The 17,869-nt window shown below is 51.1% G+C and overlaps 1 protein-coding gene across 1 annotated transcript; it reads right to left on the bottom strand.

Annotated features, from left to right (window-relative positions):
• Positions 1-6,559: 6,559 nt before the first annotated feature.
• LOC307071209 (keratin, type I cytoskeletal 19-like) lies at positions 6,560-10,970 on the bottom strand. The gene is made up of 8 exons (XM_079730145.1): positions 10,466-10,970; positions 9,928-10,010; positions 9,659-9,815; positions 9,021-9,182; positions 8,632-8,757; positions 7,429-7,649; positions 6,989-7,002; positions 6,560-6,888 (listed from the first exon to the last, which is right to left on the bottom strand). Exons 1-8 carry the CDS (start codon positions 10,910-10,912, stop codon positions 6,833-6,835), a joined length of 1,266 nt encoding a protein of 421 aa, XP_079586271.1. The 5' UTR covers positions 10,913-10,970; the 3' UTR covers positions 6,560-6,832.
• Between the last annotated feature and the right edge of the window lie 6,899 nt (positions 10,971-17,869).

Here is a 17,869-nt window from a genome sequence, read left to right as displayed (position 1 = left end):
GTTGTTTGACCGGTTGCCATGGTAATCTCCGTGCGGTTCATTTGCAGTTGAGGTGTTGCCAGCCTACTGTTACATTAAACTGTAATCAGAAAAGGTGGTTATATGCTATAGACCCTATAGTATCTGTCATATAAAGGCTGGGACGAATTTCATATTATAAATATGTACACTTTATTTTGAAAGTATAGACCAGAGCGATTCCCATTGAAACAAATGGCACGGTGATTATTCTTCGAAACGAGAGCTGTTCAATTGTGGAAAATGAATTAAACTGTAATCAGACAACGCGGTTATATGCTATAGACCCTAGTGTATCTGTGATATAAAGGCTGAGACGAATTTCGAATTATAAATATGTACAATCCATAACGTTAGCTCTCTCTGGCTCATAGCTCAGCGGACTAGAATATCTCATAGAATCATTGCTTGTTGGCCGGAAACGGAAAGGGGGGCTGTTCACGTTTGGTTGTAGTCTTTTCGCTCGGTTCTCCGTCTCATCAGTAGGGCTAGAACCGAGCGAAAAGACTACAACCAAACGTGAACACTCCCCCCTTTCCGTTTCCGGCCAACGAGTAATGAGTCTTCCAACAGAAATCAATGGGATTTACAAAATGCGCTAAATGTGCAATAAAACACGATAGAAACCGTATTTCGCTACGATACTTGATTCAACCACTCTATATCATCCTAGACAAACCACAAAGGGGGCTCAATGTTCAAAATACCAGAAAAAACAAAAAGCTCACAGCAACATATTGAAAAAAAGAACTATGAACTAGTTCATTTTTTGGAACTGTGAACTTAGTTCAAAATTTTGAATTATGAACGTTTAACTGAACTAGTTCATTTGAAGATTTGTGAACTGAACTTTGAACTAGTTCACGAAGAAGGTGAACTTTCCCAACACTGTCCACTATCTTCTCGTTGGTTCTCCCGAGTTTTGTTCTAGCTTGAGTCCACAAGAAACATCTCTCATAATTCACACAGTATTATGCCAAACGCCTGAAGCGCCTGTCTGTGTGTGTGTGTGTGTGTGTGTGTGTGTGTGTGTGTGTTCCTTTCAGCAGGCCAATCAGCAACACTCGCATTAAAGCTCCAAAACTGTAGTGAAGATTACTTTTGATTCCCATTCCCATCTTCCCCCCGCCTTCCTGCAACCAGCCGTGGAGTTTATGTACTCCAGGGTAAAAAACGTCCTTGTGTGAGTGAATGATGCGTTTCCCATCACACCGACTTTAAGCTAACAGGGTCTGGTTCGCAGCAATGGCAGTCGTGCAAACAGTCGTTATCTGATGGTCACAGGCCACAGTCAGCCTTAGCCTGGCCATTAGCGGAAGGCTAGGAGCCCTGAAGCCTTTAGGGGAGGGGCCAGGAGCCTTAGAGCCTTTAGGGGAGGGGCCAGGAGCCTTAGAGCCTTTAGGGGAGGGGCTAGGAGCCTTAGAGCCTTTAGGGGAGGGTCTAGGAGCCCTGGAGCCTTTAGGAGAGGGGCTAGGAGCCTTAGAGCCTTTAGGGGAGGGGCCAGAAGCCTTAGAGCCTCTAGGGGAGGGGCTAGGAGACTTAGAGCCTTTAGGGGAGGGGCTAGGAGCCCTGGAGCCTTTAGGAGAGGGGCTAGGAGCCTTAGAGCCTTTAGGGGAGGGGCCAGAAGCCTTAGAGCCTCAAGGGGAGGGGCTAGGAGCCTTAGAGCCTTTAGGGGAGGGGCTAGGAGCCTTAGAGCCTTTAGGGGAGGTTCTAGGAGCCCTGGAGCCTTTAGGGGAGAGGCTAGGAGCCTTAGAGCCTTTAGGGGAGGGGCCAGGAGCCTAAGAGCCTTTACGGGAGGGGCTAGGAGCCTTTAGAGGAGGGGCTAGGAGCCTTAGTGCCTTTAGGGGAGGGGCTAGGAGCCTAGCCTTTAGCGGGGGGGGGGGGGGGCTAGGAGCCTCAGAGCCTTTAGGGGAGGGGCCAGGAGCCTCAGAGCCTTTAGGGGAGGGGCCAGGAGCCTTAGAGTCTTTAGGGGAGGGGCTAGGAGCCTTAGAGCCTTTAGGGGAGGGTCTAGGAGCCTTAGAGCCTTTCGGGAGGGTCTAGGAGCCCTGGGGCCTTTAGGGGAGGGGCCCGGAGCCTTAGAGCCTTCAGGGGAGGGGCTAGGAGGCTTAGAACCTTTAGCAGGAGGGCTAGGAACCTTAGAGCCTTTAGGGCAGGAAATAGGAGCCTTAGAGCATTTAGGGGAGGGTCTAGGAGCCCTGGAGCCTTTAGGGGAGGGGCTAGGAGCCTTAGAGCCTTTAGGGGAAGTGCTAGGAGCCTAGCCTTTAGCAGGAACGGCTAGGAGCCCTAGAGCCTTAAGGAGAGGGGCTAGGAGCCTTAGAGCCTTTAGAGGAGGGGCTAGGAGCCTTTAGGAGAGGGGCTAGGAGCCTTAAGCCTTTAGGGCACGGCTAGGAGCCTCAGAGCCTTTAGGGGAGGGGCTCGGAGCCTTAGAGCCTTTAGGGGAGGGGCTGGGAGCCTAGCCCTTGGGGGGAGGGGGGCTAGGAGGCTAGCCTTTAGTGGGGGGGGGGGAACGAGCCTAGCCTTTAGCGGGGTGGGCTAGGAGCCTAGCTTTTAGCCGGGGGGGGGGGGGGGGTGCTAGGAGCCTAGCCTTCAGTGGGGGGGCAGGCATTCCTCCGGGACTATGCTTGACTCGGCTCCAGAGGAGATTCTCAGCAGGGTGAAGAATGTCCTCTTCCTCTCCCTTTTATGCTCTCACAACAAACCTAAAATGGCCGTGAGTGAGAAGGAAAATGGGAATCAATCAGAAGCAGAAATGTTGTGTATTTCTAATACTAACTCCTTCTGTAGTGTGTATCATGTTTTAACACTAGTGAGGTCATCCCGGTTCTTTCAAGGCTAAGAGCCAACGCTAAGAGCTAACACTAAAGGCCAAAGTACTTTACTCCGTATCCGTAATCCGTATCCAATTTGCCGCCCAATTGATCTTATATGTTGACTACAAACCATGTAAATAGTTTTGTAAAAAAAGGTCCAAAGCTTTACAAATCCTATTTGGTGTTTTATTGGTCCTTAATGTGCAAAGTAAACAATGTACAAAGTAAATAAGGTGTAAAGTCAAACGGAGTGATTCCGGAAATGATTTTGTTAGAGGACCAGTCACAGCCCTTGCCGTCTCCGTTGCGGCGACAGATAGTTAAAAAATATTGGATGCGCATGTAAGCTATGAAGAGGTTCTCCGACAGGCTCTCCGTGTCTACGTGCAGCACTTTACAGAGGACTATAAACCGGCAATAAGAGCTAACACTTAATGCTAACACTAAGCGCTAGCACAAAGTGCTAACAGTAGGATCTAACACTAAGAACTAACACTAAGAGCTAACACTAGGAGCTAACACTAAGAGACAACATTAGGCGCTAACCCTAAGAACTAACACTAAGAGCCAACACTTGGAGCTAACACTCTGAGCTAATACTAAGAGCTAACAGTAAGGGCTAACACTGAGGGCTAACACTAAGAGCTAACACTAAGAGCTAACACTAAGGGCTAACACTAAGTGTTAACACTAAGAGCTGACACTAAGCGCTAACACTAAGGGCTAACACTAAGAGCTAATACTAAGGGCTAACAATTAGAACTAACACTAGGAGCTAACACTAAGAGCTAACATAAGGAGCTAAAACTAAGTGCCAACACTAATAGCTAACACTAAGAGCTAACACTGAGTGCTAACACTAAGTGCTAACACTAAGAGCTAACACAGTCACGGGTCCAGAGGGAAGGCCTCATATGGGCACAGGATCCAGCTCCACAAACACTCTTAAAGGTGAGCGACATTACGATGTGTCAGCGGACCGGTGACTCATGCTCCCTTCTCGGTGCTAACAGCATGAACAAATAGGGCGCTGATGAAAAGCAGTTACATCAAACACATAAAATACACTTTGTATGCTTCGGAAACATTTTAAGAGCTGTGCTGGTTCCAGCTTCTACTTCAGCGTTGACCAGTTCCCACAGCCGTGTTGTTACCAATGACCCCCACCTCAGATCCCCTGCCAACAGTTAAATGGTAAACGGACTGCATTCATACAGCGCTTTTCTGAACAGTAGCCACTCAAAGCGCTTGACAGCATTGCCTCACATTCACCCATTCATGCACACATTCACCCACCGACGGCGGAGTCAGCCACGCAGGGCGACAGCCAGCCGGTCAGGAGCAGTCAGGGGGGGGCGTCTCGCTCAGGGACACCTCGACACGAGAAGCCGGGGATCGAACTAGCAACCTTTTGGTGACCAGCCAACCCACTCTACCTCCTGATAAGTTCACACTTATGTGGGCTTTCATAAGCTGCAGGCTTCAATGCCCCCTCTCTGGCCAGCAGCAGCTGAAGCTCGTCCAACACTTTCCAGCAGTGTGCTCAGCAAGAGCACGGCCCAGAGCACGTCGTAAGACCCCACAATGCAGCTAGTGTTCCTTATGAGGGTGTTGTGTTGGCTGGCTTAGTCATGCTGGACCAACAAAATATGCAGGTTTGTAGGTAGTGAAAAGTCTTTAATTGTTGTGTGTGTGTGTGTGTGTGTGTGTGTGTGTGTGTGTGTGCGTGTGTGCTTATGTATGTGTGTGTGTGTGAGTGTGTGTGTATGTGTGCTTGTGTGTGTGTGTGTGTGTGTGTCTATGTCTGTGTGTGTGTGTGTGTGTGTGTGTGTGTGTGTGTGTCTTAGAGCATTCATTCTCTCTGCTCCTCTTCTGTCACTGATTCGCCGTGTTCTTCTGAACTCTTTATCGTTCCTGTCATCATGTCATTGACCTTGTTTGAGATTTTATTTCTGTTCTGCACTAAAAGTGCACTTTAAAAAGATTGATTGGATTAGGAAACAGACAAAATGTGATTCTTCACACATCCGAGATGTTCATTTCCTTCCCGTATCTCTGTTTCTGTTTGTGTTGTCCCGCACGCAAAAACATTGGGGGTCCATGACTGCAATGTGTGTGCGTGCGTGCGTGTGTGTGTGTGTGCGTGCGTGTGTGTGTGTGTGTGTGTGTGGGAGTCTGGATTTCCCAACTCTGACAGAAACTAGTCAGTGTATCGGTATTGCAACCACCCAAAGAGGCCGTGATCCCCGCCCCAGTATCTTGTAGGTTCGGACCTTGCTCTGTAATCCTAACCCATGTGAAGAACTCCCCCCACCACCACCACACCTCCCCACATCCTTCACGAGTACTCAGACCCTCGCCAGCTCCCTCACACACCGGGTCACATGATGTCCCTCTCCCAGAAGGCACCTCTTCCTCTGGCTTTAAAGCGGGGAGTCCCAGCCCTGATAAAGTGAGATGCCAGTGAAAGTCTTTGTTCGGGCTCTGCTCCAAGTCTTTGCTCTTTCCTTCAACAACACTGAACCAAAGCAGTGTGTGTGTGTGTGTGTGTGTGGCAGCGTGTGTGTGTGTGTGTGTGTGTGTGTGTGTGTGTGCGTGTGTGTGGGTGTGTGTGTGCACGTGTGTGTGTGTGTACACATGTGTGTGTGTGTGTGTTTGTGTACTCATTTCTGTGTGTGTGTTTTTGTGTCTGAGAGTGAGTGTGTGTGTTTGTGTGTGTGTGTGTGTGTTTGTGTGTGTGTGTGTGTTTGTGTACTCATTTCTGTTTGTGTGTCTGAGAGTGTGAGTGTGTGTGTTTGTGTGTGTGTGAGTGTGAGTGTGTGTGTGTTTGAGTGTGAGTGTGTGTGTGTGTGCGTGTGTGTGTGTGTGTGTGTGTTAGGTCAGTGGACAGGAAGTCCTTGAGTCAGAGCCACCTCACCCTCCAATCCTCACATTGTGTTAAATCCTTCAGCAGGAAGAGATAAGTCAACCTTGAGGGCGCGGCCTCCAGAGACCTCCAGCCACGCCCTGTTGACACACAACATGTGGACATAGTTAATGTTCTCTCTGTACCAGTGTGTGTGTGATTGTAGGTGTGTGCAAGTGTGGGTGTGTGAATGTATGCGTTTGTGTGTGTTTGTGTCTGTGGGTTCTCATGTGTGTATGTGCTCGTCTGTGTGTTTGTGTGTGCTCATTTGGGATTGTGTGCTCGTGTGTGTGTGTGTGTGTGTGTGTGTGTATGCTTATGTCTGTGTGTGTGTGTGTGTGCTCATGTTTACGTGTGTGTGTACGTGTGTGCTCATATGTGTGTGTATGTGCTCATTTGTGTGTATATGTTAGTGTGTGTGTAGGTGTGTGTGTGTTTGCATGTGTGTTCTCATGTGGATGTGTGTGTGTGGGCATGTGTGTGTGTGTGTGTGTGTGTGTGTGTGTGTGCTCGTGTGTGTGTGTGTGCTCATGTGTGTGTTTGTGTGTGCTCATATGTGTGTGTGTATGTTCCACACTTATGTAGTAGATCACTTTGTTCAGTCCTGCCTGATGACATCGCCATTATGTAACCCCCCCCCCATCGACCTGTAGTGTAGCGTTGCTATGGCAACTGACTAAACACAGATGAGTCATGGAAAAAGTAGTTGGAACTCAAAACACAAGGAAGGTTATTTTTTACCATTTCATTTTTCCGAGATGTTCGCATTGTCGTTCTACAAAGTATTTATAAGGAAAACATAAAGAAATGTCAGGCAAACACATAATTCCTTCAGCAGTTTTATTTTAAGAGACAAAACACACACACACACACACACACTCACACGCTCTCTGACTCGCTCTTTCTCATATTTCACCTTTTATTTCTTACTTTCTCACTTTCTCAACTCATTTCCAAACGGCACCTTTAGTTAATGTTTAACCGAAATCCAACAACGTTCTGTGAGTTGGTTACGCGTGCATGTTGGTGCCTGTCTGTGTGCCTGTGTGTGTGTGCCTGTGTGTGTGTGTTTCTGCTGCTCTGTGCTCCAGTGTTCCTCTCAGTTGGACTTCTGGCTTGACCTCACTGTGGTGGTCACTGTGGTGGTCTTTCCGCCTGCAAAGAGAAGGACACATGTTGTCGTTTGGTGTTTTCACTCCTACGGCTGCGTTTTATCAGAGAGGAGACGTTTCATTGGTTCGAGGAGAACACTCACCTGAGCTGACCGGCCTGGTGGAGGGAGGAGGGAGGAACGGGGAGAAATGAAAAACATCTTTAGTTTAACGTTTGAACCAGACTGTGTGAAAGGATCACGGCAAACAGACTGCATTTACACAGCGCTTTTCTAACCAGTGGCCACTCAAAGCGCTTCACCATACTGCCTCACATTCACCCATTCATGCACACATTCACCCATTCATTCACCGACGGCGGCGTCAGCCCCGCAGGGCGACGGCCAGCTGGTCAGGAGCAGTCAGGGGGGGGGGGGCGTCTCGCTCAGGGACACCTCGACACTCAGCTGGTGACCAGAAGGTTGCTTGTTCGATCCCCGGCTCCTCCTAGGAGCCGGGGATCGAACCAGCAACCTTCTGGTCACCAGCCGCCCCGCTCTGCCTCCCGAGCCCCGTGCCCTCCCTGAGGGGCAGCAGGCCGTACCTGGACTCCTCTGTCTCCAGCAGGCTCCTGTAGGTGGCGATCTCCTGCTCCAGCCGCGTCTTGATGTCGAGCAGCATGCGGTACTCCTGGCCCTGCTGCTCGATGCTGCTGCGCACGTTGGCCAGCTCCGACTCCATCATGTTGATCTGGTTCTGGTAGCCCGCCAGCATGGAGCTGTACCGGGCCTCCGTCTCCCCCAGCGTGTTCTCCAGCGCGCCTTTCTGCAGGGGGGGGGGGGGGCAGGTTAGAGGAGGCCTGCCCTGGATCATATCCGGGGATAAAGACTGGAAGGTGTGCCGCCAGGTGGGACACGATGTAAGGATCTGAACACAGAGCCCGGATGGGAAGGGGCGCGGTGTTTAAAGGGGTTGTGACTGCAGGATCAGGAGTACCTTTAAATGCTACACAGTACCATGGCATAGCACTGGGTACTATAGCACAGTACTATGCTTTAGTACCCATTACTGTAGTACAATAGTTGACTAAGAGGACTCACTTTTTCAAATTCGCTTTGACTTCTTTTTAATTATCTCCAACTGGGGGTTAGAGTCACAGCATCGAGGACCACATTCCTGTGTGTGTGTGTGTGTGTGTGTGTGTGTGTGTGTGTTAATGCTCCTCTCTCACTGTCGTCTTGAGGAAGAGCAGATGTATGAACTCATCTGAGGAGAGACATTCCGATCTCCCCGGCTCGTATCACTCTCGTCTCACCCCCCTCCCCTCTCACTCCCCCCCCCCCCCCGCATCCCAGCTCACCCTCAACCCTCTGTCTTTAATCTAACACCACCAGCAGGAGTCTGGTTAACCCCCTCCTCTCTGCTACCAGAGAGAGAGAGAGAGAGAGAGAGAGAGAGTGAGAGAGAGAGAGCAAGAGGAGAGAGAGAGAGAGAGAGAGAGGAGAGAGAGAGAGAGAGAGGCAAGAGAGAGAGAGAGAGAAGAGAAGAGAAGAGAGAGAGAGAGAGAGAGAGAGAGAGAGGAGAAGAGAGGAGAGAAGGAGAGAGAGGAGAGAGGAGAGAGAGAGAGAGAGACAGAGAGAGAGAGAGAGAGACATAGAGAGAGAGCAAGAGAGAGAGAGAGAGAGAGAGAGCGACATAGAGAGAGAGCAAGAGAGAGGAGAGAGAGACAGAGCGTCCTGTGGGGATCTGGATGCTCTAATAAGGTAACATCCCCGTGCAGGCGGCAGCAGCAGAGCGGCTCCCTCACCATACTGAGCTGAGACTGCAGCTCGATCTCCAGACCCTGCAGGGTGCGTCGCAGGTCGCTGATCTCTGTCTTGGACGTCTGGATGACCTCTGTGCTGATGGCCACCTCCTTGGACAGGGTGGAGGACTGAGGGGGGGAACAGTACAGTGATTAGGGCCATGGTCATCCTCCTGAGTGCGAGCGTCACAAACTGAAGATATCAACTTAGGAAGGAAAATGAAAGCTTTACAAGACTTAAAGTGACCGTCAACTGTAGTGTTTGAACCTCAGTTGGCTCAGTGGAGCTGATACCTTGTCGTTGAGCCAGGCCTCGTGGTCTCTATAGGGTGTGGTGTGGTATTATGGGGGGTGGTGTAGTACTATAGGGTGGTGTAGGGGGGCGCTGTCACCTTGTCGTTGAACCAGGCCTCCTGGTCTCGGCGGTGCTTCTCGGTGATGCCTTCGTACTGCGAGCGGATCTCGTCCAGAACCCTGCTCAGGTCCTGCTGCGGAGCCGCATCCACCTCCACGTTCACCGTGCCGCTCATCTGGGAGCGCATGGCCGCTAGGTCCTGGAACCAATGGGAACAGGGTGAGGGGAGAACCAATGGGAACAGGGTGAGGGAGAACCAGTGGGAACCGGGGGAGGGAGAACCAATGGGAACCGGGGGAGGGAAAACCAATGGGAAGAGGGGGAGGCAGAACCAATGGGAATAGGGGGAGGGAGAACCAATGGGAACAGGGGGAGGGAGAACCAATGGGAACAGGGGGAGGGAGGACCAATGGGAACCGGGTGAGGGAGTCATGGGGAACCAATAGGAAGAGGGTTAGCGGGGTGGAAAACCATTGGGAACAGGGTTAGGTAGAACCATGGGAACAGGAAGAGGGAGAACCAATGGGAACAGGGTTAGGGCGTCATGGGGAACCAATGGGAACAGGGTTAAGAGGGGTGGGGAGAAACAATGGGAACAGGGTTAGGGAGAACCAATGGGGACAGGGTTAGGGAGAACCAGTCGGAGGCTCAGGGAGGTGGTTGGGCGACGCCTACCTCAGCGTGGTTCTTCTTCAAGTAGGCGAGCTCGTCCTGCAGGCCTTCGATCTGCATCTCCAGGTCTGCCTTGGTGAGCGTGGTCTGGTCGAGCAGGCGCCGCAGGTTGGCGATGTCTGCCTCCACCGACTGCCGCATCATCAGCTCGTGCTCAAACCTGCGGACGAGTGACGGAGAGAGGTGAGGTCGGGTTCCCTCTGGGCCGCGCCCCCAGATGTGCCCTCCTGGCCTCCAGATGTTCCCAGGGTGTCTGGAGGCTTCATGCTTACTTGGTCCTGAAGTCGTCGGCGGCCAGTTTGGAGTTATCGATCTGGAGCAGGATGTTGGCGTTGTCCACCGTCGCTCCGTGGATCTAGAGGAGAGAGCCGCATTAGTTCTAGAGCAGAGAACACTGTTGGTTCTAGAGGAGAGAACAGCATTAGCTCTAGAGTAGAGAACACTGTTGGTTCCAGAGGAGAGAACAGCATTAGCTCTAGAGTAGAGAACACTGTTGGTTCTAGAGGAGAGAACAGCAGTAGCTCTAGAGCAGAGAACACTGCTGGTTCTAGAGGAGAGAACAGTGTTGGTTTCTAGGCTGAGTCTGTAGGCCTGTTCTAGCTGAGCTTAGAGCGATATGTTTCCATGGACGCCACTGAAGTCGTCTTTTGCAACATTTTCCGATTAAAATGCACAATTAATTAGTCATTTAAGCGCTGAAGGCGGGGACACTTCTGACTATGATGCCTGTCACTAAACGCCCCAGAGGAGTGCCAGAGTCCCTCAGACAGCACAGCTAATGATTGACAGCCGGTCACAGCGGGGCCCTACCTTGTCCTTCAGGTCGTTGATGATGGCCCAGTAGTTGCTGTAGTCGCGGTCGGCCGCCGGCCCCTTGGTCTCGTAGTACTCTCTGATCTGCACCTCCAGCTTAGAGTTGGCCGCCTCCAGGCAGCGCACCTTGTCCAGGTAGGAGGCCAGGCGGTCGTTGAGGTTCTGCATGGTGGCCTTCTCGTTCAGGTTGATGTGGCTCTGGTCCACCGCCTGGCTCAGGTCCAAGTTGCCGTAGCTCCCGCTGCCGTAGCCGCCGCCAAAGCCGCCGCCGTAGCCGCCGCCGTACCCGGAGGAGACGGTGCGCACGGTGGAGGTGGAGATGCGGTTCCCGGCCGGGCCGCACAGGCTGAAGGCCTTGGGGGCGGAGAAGTACTGGGGGGAGCAGCGGGCGGAGCGGACGGAGCCCGGCTCGCCGTAGCTCATTCTGAAGCTGGAGGAAGACATGCTGGCGTTCTGCGGCTGAGGAGAGTTGGCGAGAAGAGGACACTGTTACAGCTTCTGACCCGAGGAGTGGAGATCACCAGAGGGAGGCCGGCCTCTCATATAGGGCCGGCTGGGGGCGGGCCCGAGGCTCAGGGGGAGGCGGCCTGGAGGGGGGAGCGGTCAACAGGGAGAAGGGGGAGTTTGCCTGGAGGCCGCCCCCCGGGAGGGCCCGCCTTTAAGGACCACGGTTTGTTTTCTCTGCCCTGATGTGAGGAAACCGTTATGGAATGCATCTCTCTCTCTCTCTCTCTCTCTCTGTCACTCTGTCTCTCTCTCTCTCTCTGTTTCTCCCTCTCTCTCTCTCTCTCCTCTCTCTCTCTCTCCCTCTCTCTCTGTCACTCTCTCTCTCTCTCTCTCTCTCTCTGTTTCTCCCTTTCTCTTTCTCTCTCTCTCTCTCTGTCACTCTCTCTCTCTCTCTCTCTCTGTTTCTCCCTCTCTCTCTCTCTCTCCCTCTCTCTTCCTCTCTCTCTCTCTGTCACTCTCTCTATCATTCTCTCTCTCTCTCTCTCTCTCTCTCTCTCTCTCTCTGTTTCTCCCTTTCTCTCTCTCTCTCTCTCTCTCTCTCTCTCTCTCTCTGTCACTCTCTCTCTCTCTCTCTCTCCCTCTCTCTCTCTCTGTCACTCGCTCTGTCACTCTCTCTCTCTCTGTTTCTCCCTTTCTCTCTCTGTTTCTCCCTCTCTATCTCTCTCTGTCACTCTCTCTCTCCCTCTCTCCCCCTCTCTCTCTCTCTCTGTCTCTCTCTCTCTCTGCTTCTCCCTCTCCCTCTCTCCCCTCTCTCTCTCTCCCTCTCTCTCTCACTCCACTCTCTCACTCCACTCTCTCTCTCTCTCTCTCTCTCTCTTTCTCCTCCCTCTCTCTCTCTCTCTCTCGCTCTCTCTCTCTCTCTCTCTCTCTCTCTCTCTTGTGTTGGGCTGCCCTCTGTTTGTTTTGAGTTGTCTAACTCACAGCAGTCATTGGGTCTCCTTCACATCCAAACATAAAGCCTTAATTATCGTTCAGCGTCCCGCCATGGATAAACACTCAGTCCAAGTGTTTACAAACTCACTGATAAGAAAAGTAAAAGTCCAGGAGATAACCTTCATCTCTTCTCTACGCTGTACATCTGGTTCTTTTAAATTGTGCTATATGTGTGATTAAATAGATTTTTATAATCACTATTATCAGACAGGGGAAACCACAGTGGAAACCGAATACCCTGTGTGCTCACATGTGTTTGAATAGAAACAGAAGGCACCATTGTTTCTCTGCTCTTAGTTGGAGTCCATCTAAGGAAATATGTCAGCATAACATCCCTCTACCCTTTGTCCTGTGCTCGTGTGTCTGTGCACTTGTGAGAACATGCATGTGTGTTTGTGCCTGCATGTCTGTGCATGTGCACTGTGGATGAGTGTGTGTGTGTGTGTGTGTGTGTCTTCGTATGTGTGTGTGTGTGTGTATATGTTTTTCCTGTGCATATGTGTGCATGTGTGCATGCTAACATGTGCATGTGTGTGCATGTGTGCATGCATGCACCTGTGCATGTGGGCAGGCATGTGCATGACTGTGTGTGTGTGTGTGTGTGTGTGTGTGTGCTAGTGTGTGTGAGTTCATGTGCATGAATTGTGTTTGTCTGTGTTTGCATTCATGTGCATATGTGTGTGTGTGTGTGTGTGTGTGTGTGTGTGTGTATGTGTACGTGCATGTTCATGACTTGTGTGTGTGTCTGTGTGTGCATGAGCAAGTTTCTGCAAATCAGGCTGCACTGTGAAGCCTGCGCTGATGTCATTTTTAGTGTCAGGGCTGAGAGCAGAGAGCGGTCGTATCCTCTTGCTGTAACAATGACAGGAGGCTGAATCAACAGCAGTCATAGAGACACACCATAGTGACTGGGACATGTGAAATATCAGGGCGGGGCCCCTGGATCCAGTCCAAACATATTGAGAACACACTGCGCTGTTTGTTGCCCTACTCACAGAGACCCACCTTGGGTTTCGACGGGAGATTCCAGTGCAGACGAAAACTGTGCAAAGCGCGCCAGTCCTCGTGAAATCGAACTGTACACGGCGAGGTCAGCGGCGAGGTCGCCGACGCAGGCTCTACTGTCAGGGCCGACCGTAAACAACGCTGAGATCAAAAGCTAGCTGAAGGTGAACTGTTAAACTGTCTCTACGTTCATTTTATATGAGTACATACATCATGTCAAATGCATTCAAATGTTCCCCATAAACGATATATCGGGGTCGTCTCTCGCTCTGTGTGTCAGAGCGCATTGTCTGATTTTAGGGACGGGATGTTTCTCTAAACAACAGCTTCCTGTCTGTGTGAGGGCTCCCAGTGAGGGAAGCCTCATAGAGCCTCATCTGACCCAGAGACCGGTCATACCGGGTCAAACCGGCCCCTGGGTCAGACCTGGTCAAAGCGGCCCCTGGATCAGACCGGCCCCTAGGGGTCCAAAGGTCAGCGGCCCTAAAGGAAGGCGCGGCGGCGGCGCACCAATACCAACAGAAGCTGCTTTATAGCCGCCGCCGCGGTGGGGATGGAATGTGTTCCGCAGTGAGCTTTGATCTGCAGAAACCTCCAATCTACGACCCAGACACGCTGCCCTGCCCTTCTGCTGGTCCGGGTCCAATCAAACAACACGTACAAATGGGAACACTCTTGTCTTTCATTGATTAATAGTTATAGGGTTTAAACATACAGTGTATATACAGTAAGACAGAGTTATATATCATGGTCTGACTCCGGGCGGTTTCCACCAAGCCCTGTGACCTGCTGACAGCAGCCCGGCAGCGACCATTAGGTGAGGCCAGTTCCCCGGCCAGTGACACATTTCTCCCAGCCTCTGGCCCGTGGCCTGTGTTCACTTACCACCAGCATGCCATACCTCAGGGAGAAGATACAAATAGCCTTCTGGTGTAGAACCCCTCACCGTTTCCATAACTACACCGAGTGAGACCCGCGCGCTGATGCACGCCGCAGCACGGCCTCTGCGAGTCGAGATCCAACCTCCAGCGAGAAGAAGCCCGGGACAGGAGCTGCTCGCCTTCTAGACCGCCGCCTGATGCCATCGCAACAAGTGCCATGGTGGGCCCCGCTGGAGAATGTGGACGTGATTGAGGAGAGGACAAGGCTACTAAAAGTACTACGATAGACGCATAAATAAGTCCTTCAAGCCCTATAAACAAAGACTCCCAGGGCTGGGCGCCAAGCTGCAGAGAAACATGGGGGGGGGGGGGGGGGGGACGTTATTCTGAAGAATAACGTCCCTGTTCTCTGAAGAACTTTTCAAAGTGTTCAGTGGAGTGGAGGGCAGGCCCCAGAAACGGTGCAGTGGCTGTAGGGAACAGAAAGCTGTGGATAACATGTTTGCTAATGTGGGGCTAACATGTGGCTAACATGTGGCTATCGTGTTTACGGTTTTGTAATATTTAGCTAGCTCCTTTTTTGTCGATTTTGGTTGTGGCTTACATGTTGGCTAACATGTGGCTAAATGGCTAACATTTTAGCTTACATGTGGATAAAATTTTGGCTAACATGTGGCTTAATGACTAGCATGTGCTTGGGATTGGCCTGGGTTTTACACCATCAACTTCTTCCCTTCCAGATGAGGGTAGGACACATGGTCTGTTCAGCAGACGCTATCATCCAGAGTGCAGAGCCCCAATAACACATCCTCTCTCACCAAGGGGAATCCAAGCCCTTTTCTCCGGCCTTGCCCTCGTAGGGGTGCTAGATCGGAACCCTCTGGCCACTGATTCCTAAAACTCATTAAAGCGTCCCAGATGTCTCCATGTCAGAGGTGCCCTCATCGCTGATGAGTGGACTGCGTGGGGCTTCAGAGGGCCGCCTGGCTGCTCCGCTCATGACACGCAGCCCGACAAGGACGCTACGATTCCCTGCATTGTTGAAGGTCACCGAGACACTAGCAGCGTTCTTCAAGAGCTCTGTGGAGTTCTGAAGAATGAAACCAGCCCCATGGATGACTAACAGCCCCCAGAAGCTGAGAGACATTCATTAACAGATCAAATGGACTGACGATGGAAAGACCCAGAGATAGACCGGTGGTGGATGGACTGCTTTCAGTAGGTCAAATCCACATGTGAATCAACATCAAGGTCGGCTTAGCTCAGAAGGTAGAGCAGGTTAACTTGTCTCCGGAAGGTTGCTTGTTCGATCCCCGGCTCCTCCTAGCTGAACGTCGAGGTGTTCCTGACTGCACCAGCTGGCTGTCGTCCTGTGTGGTTGACTCCGCTGTCAGTGTGTTAATGTGTGTTTGAACCGTTGTAAGGTGCATTCGATAAAAGCGTAAAATGGTACGGGATGGGGAGAGTAGCGATGAATTCGTGACACAAGAAGCACAGCAACGTCTGAGAACCTCCGACAGAGCGCCACAGGTCTGCAGCCCCGTGTGATCTCCATGGGGAGAGCCGGGTCAACACTGGACTGATACGAGTGCCTGGTTACTATTAAATACCGTTGCAGCTTTTATTATTACAAGCAACAGGGGTGTGAAGACGAGAGATTTGGAGGAGATAAAGAAACAGCAGTGAGGCGTCATGAAGGCCGAGCATTGGATCCACCGGTCGGGTGTGGCACATGCACGTCTCATGACTCATATCTCAGCGTCCGACTCGCTTGAAGGTGACAGGTGTGTGAAGACATTACACTCAATTCACATGATTTCATTTTTGTCACATTGATGGAAACGACTGTCAGACCGGCTGCGGAGGTTCGCCCGGGTCGCCATGGATACCAGCTAAGACGGAAGGGGGCGGGCCCGGGGGGGGGAGGGGGGCTGCATACCACAGCGGGAACAAGCACTGACCGCTGTGTGATAAGTCTAACAGAGGGGTCACATTCCTGACAAATGAAGGAACTTCTCTTCACATTGTAGACAGTGGCCATTAATTGCTTCTAGACTCTACATGCAGATCACCACCTCCCCTTTAGCTCTGCTCAGAACAGTTTCACCCCCCGCTGACTCACATCCTCACTCAACCTCTCTTACAACATCGGATTGTTTCGTTGAAATGTAATGTTTGCATTTCTTGAATGAGTTTGGATAACACAGACTTATATTGTTCTATTATACCTGGTGCTCTGCAGCTCAGTGAAGGATGGCCTGTCATGGATACAGGGTGAGAATCGGCCTCCTACTGGTTCGTACCTGCAGCCACATGTCTCCTGACCTCACCTGCTGGCGCTGTCTACCCCCTCCCTTTGCAGAGGACTTACGGTGTTCAGTGAGTCTGGGCCCGGTGAGTCACGGCTGGGTTTGTGCCCCGCCCGTCTTAAACTAAGTCCTGCTGCTGATTCAAGCTAAGCCATGAGGAGGAAAGATAAGCTGAGGGAAGGCTGGAATTCGACCTCTGGGAAGTGTGTTCACTCTCTGTGAAGAAAGGGAGCACACCCACTCTCACTGTCCCTGGGAGTGGGCCCAGTGAGCAAGGCACTGCTCCTTATGAAGCACACAGCGTGGAACTCATGCCCACTGATTAGGTTGAACGCACTGATAAGGTGCATTCAACGTACTCAAGATGCTTCTATCATAGGTCATTGTACCAGTACTACTATCTCATTGGAGAGAGAGAGAGAGAGAGAGAGAGAGAGAGGAGAAAGAGAGAGAGAGAGAGGAGAAAGAGGAAAAGAGAAAGAGAGGGAGAGAGAACAGACAGACAGACAGACAGACAAACAGAGAGGCAGAGTGACAGACAGACAGACAGACAGACAGACAGACAGACAGAGAGAGAGAGAGATAGAGAGTGAGAGTTCAAATGTCTTTCCATGCATTCTTTAAAATCCTCTTTTCATTTGTGTTTTATTGATTATTTTAAATCCAGTTGTTAAATGTATTTTATGCACTCTCTAGTTTTATTTAGTTGTATGACATTAAGTCGGCCTTGTGTATGAAATGTACAACATAGATAAGGTTGACTTGACAGGGAAAATACATTAAAAAACAACAAAAAGTGAAGTATGTGCGTACTCAGTAAAGTGTTTGTAGTATGAACTTCCTTTTTGCAATCCTGCAAACAAACCAACACTCTGCTGTATCCCAGGAGGAGGAATACCAGACGACCTGAGAGTTATTCAGGGTGCGGTCCCATAATCAGCTGAGCTAGGCTGCAGCTGCACCCAGACCCAGACAGCCAATCACAGACCCCCGTCACCACTCACCCACTCACCCACTCACCCACTCACCCACTCACCCACTCACCCACTCACCCACTCACCCACTCACCCACTCACCCACTCACCCACTCACCCACTACTGTGTGCCTTCATGTGAGAGGATTTTTAGGTCAACCGGGGTCAACAGGATCCAGGAGGGGGGAGGGGAGGGGAGGAGAGGGGGGGAGAAAGGGAGGAGGGGAGAGGAGGGAGGGAAGGGAGAAGGGGAGGAGGGGAGGGAGGAGCAGGAGGAAAGAGGGGTTGGGGCCTTATGGAGATGAATGCGTGATTTACCTTTTCTGTTGCGAAGAACAGAGAATATCGATTAAGATAAGGGAAAGTGGCCCTTTGCTTATCTGAGTGATAACTACAAGCCTCAATTATGAGACAATGAGACAAAACCACACAAGAACGTGACAGTAAGGAGGTGAAATGAGCGGAAGAAAGCCTTTGTCCTCTCTGAAGACACAAGGCCAAGCCCTGACAGGTTGCCACAAAACAGAATCCAAACAGTTCATCATTTATTGTTTCAGCGTTACTATGGTTACTATGTGGAGGGTGTGTAGCCTCACTAATACAGGCAGTCTGGGCCATTGTTACCGTTTCCTGCTGTTCTGGATTCCTTTAGTGGGAACACAGACAGGTAGTGTACAAACATGAAAGGAGAGAGAGAGAGAGAGAGAGAGAGAGAGAGAGAGAGAGAGAGAGAGAGAGAGAGAGAGAGGGAGGGAGGGAGAGAGAGAGAGAGAGAGACAGAGAGAGAGAGAG

This window comes from Pollachius pollachius (genome assembly GCF_949987615.1).
Source record: "Pollachius pollachius genome assembly, chromosome: 2".
NCBI lineage: Eukaryota > Metazoa > Chordata > Actinopteri > Gadiformes > Gadidae > Pollachius > Pollachius pollachius.
Note: the sequence above shows the minus strand (reverse complement) of the source record. Positions and strands in the feature narration are given on the sequence as shown.

Bases quoted from the DNA above. Each gene is read 5' to 3' on its own strand.
- LOC307071209 (XM_079730145.1), bottom strand. From the start codon at position 10,912: ATGTCTTCCTCCAGCTTCAGAATGAGCTACGGCGAGCCGGGCTCCGTC. The intron at 10,011-10,465 runs GTAGGGCCCCGC...TCTCTCCTCTAG, and splicing joins TCAACGACCTGAAGGACAAG to ATCCACGGAGCGACGGTGGA. The intron at 8,758-9,020 runs GTGACAGCGCCC...TCCCCCCCTCAG, and splicing joins AGGCCTGGTTCAACGACAAG to TCCTCCACCCTGTCCAAGGA.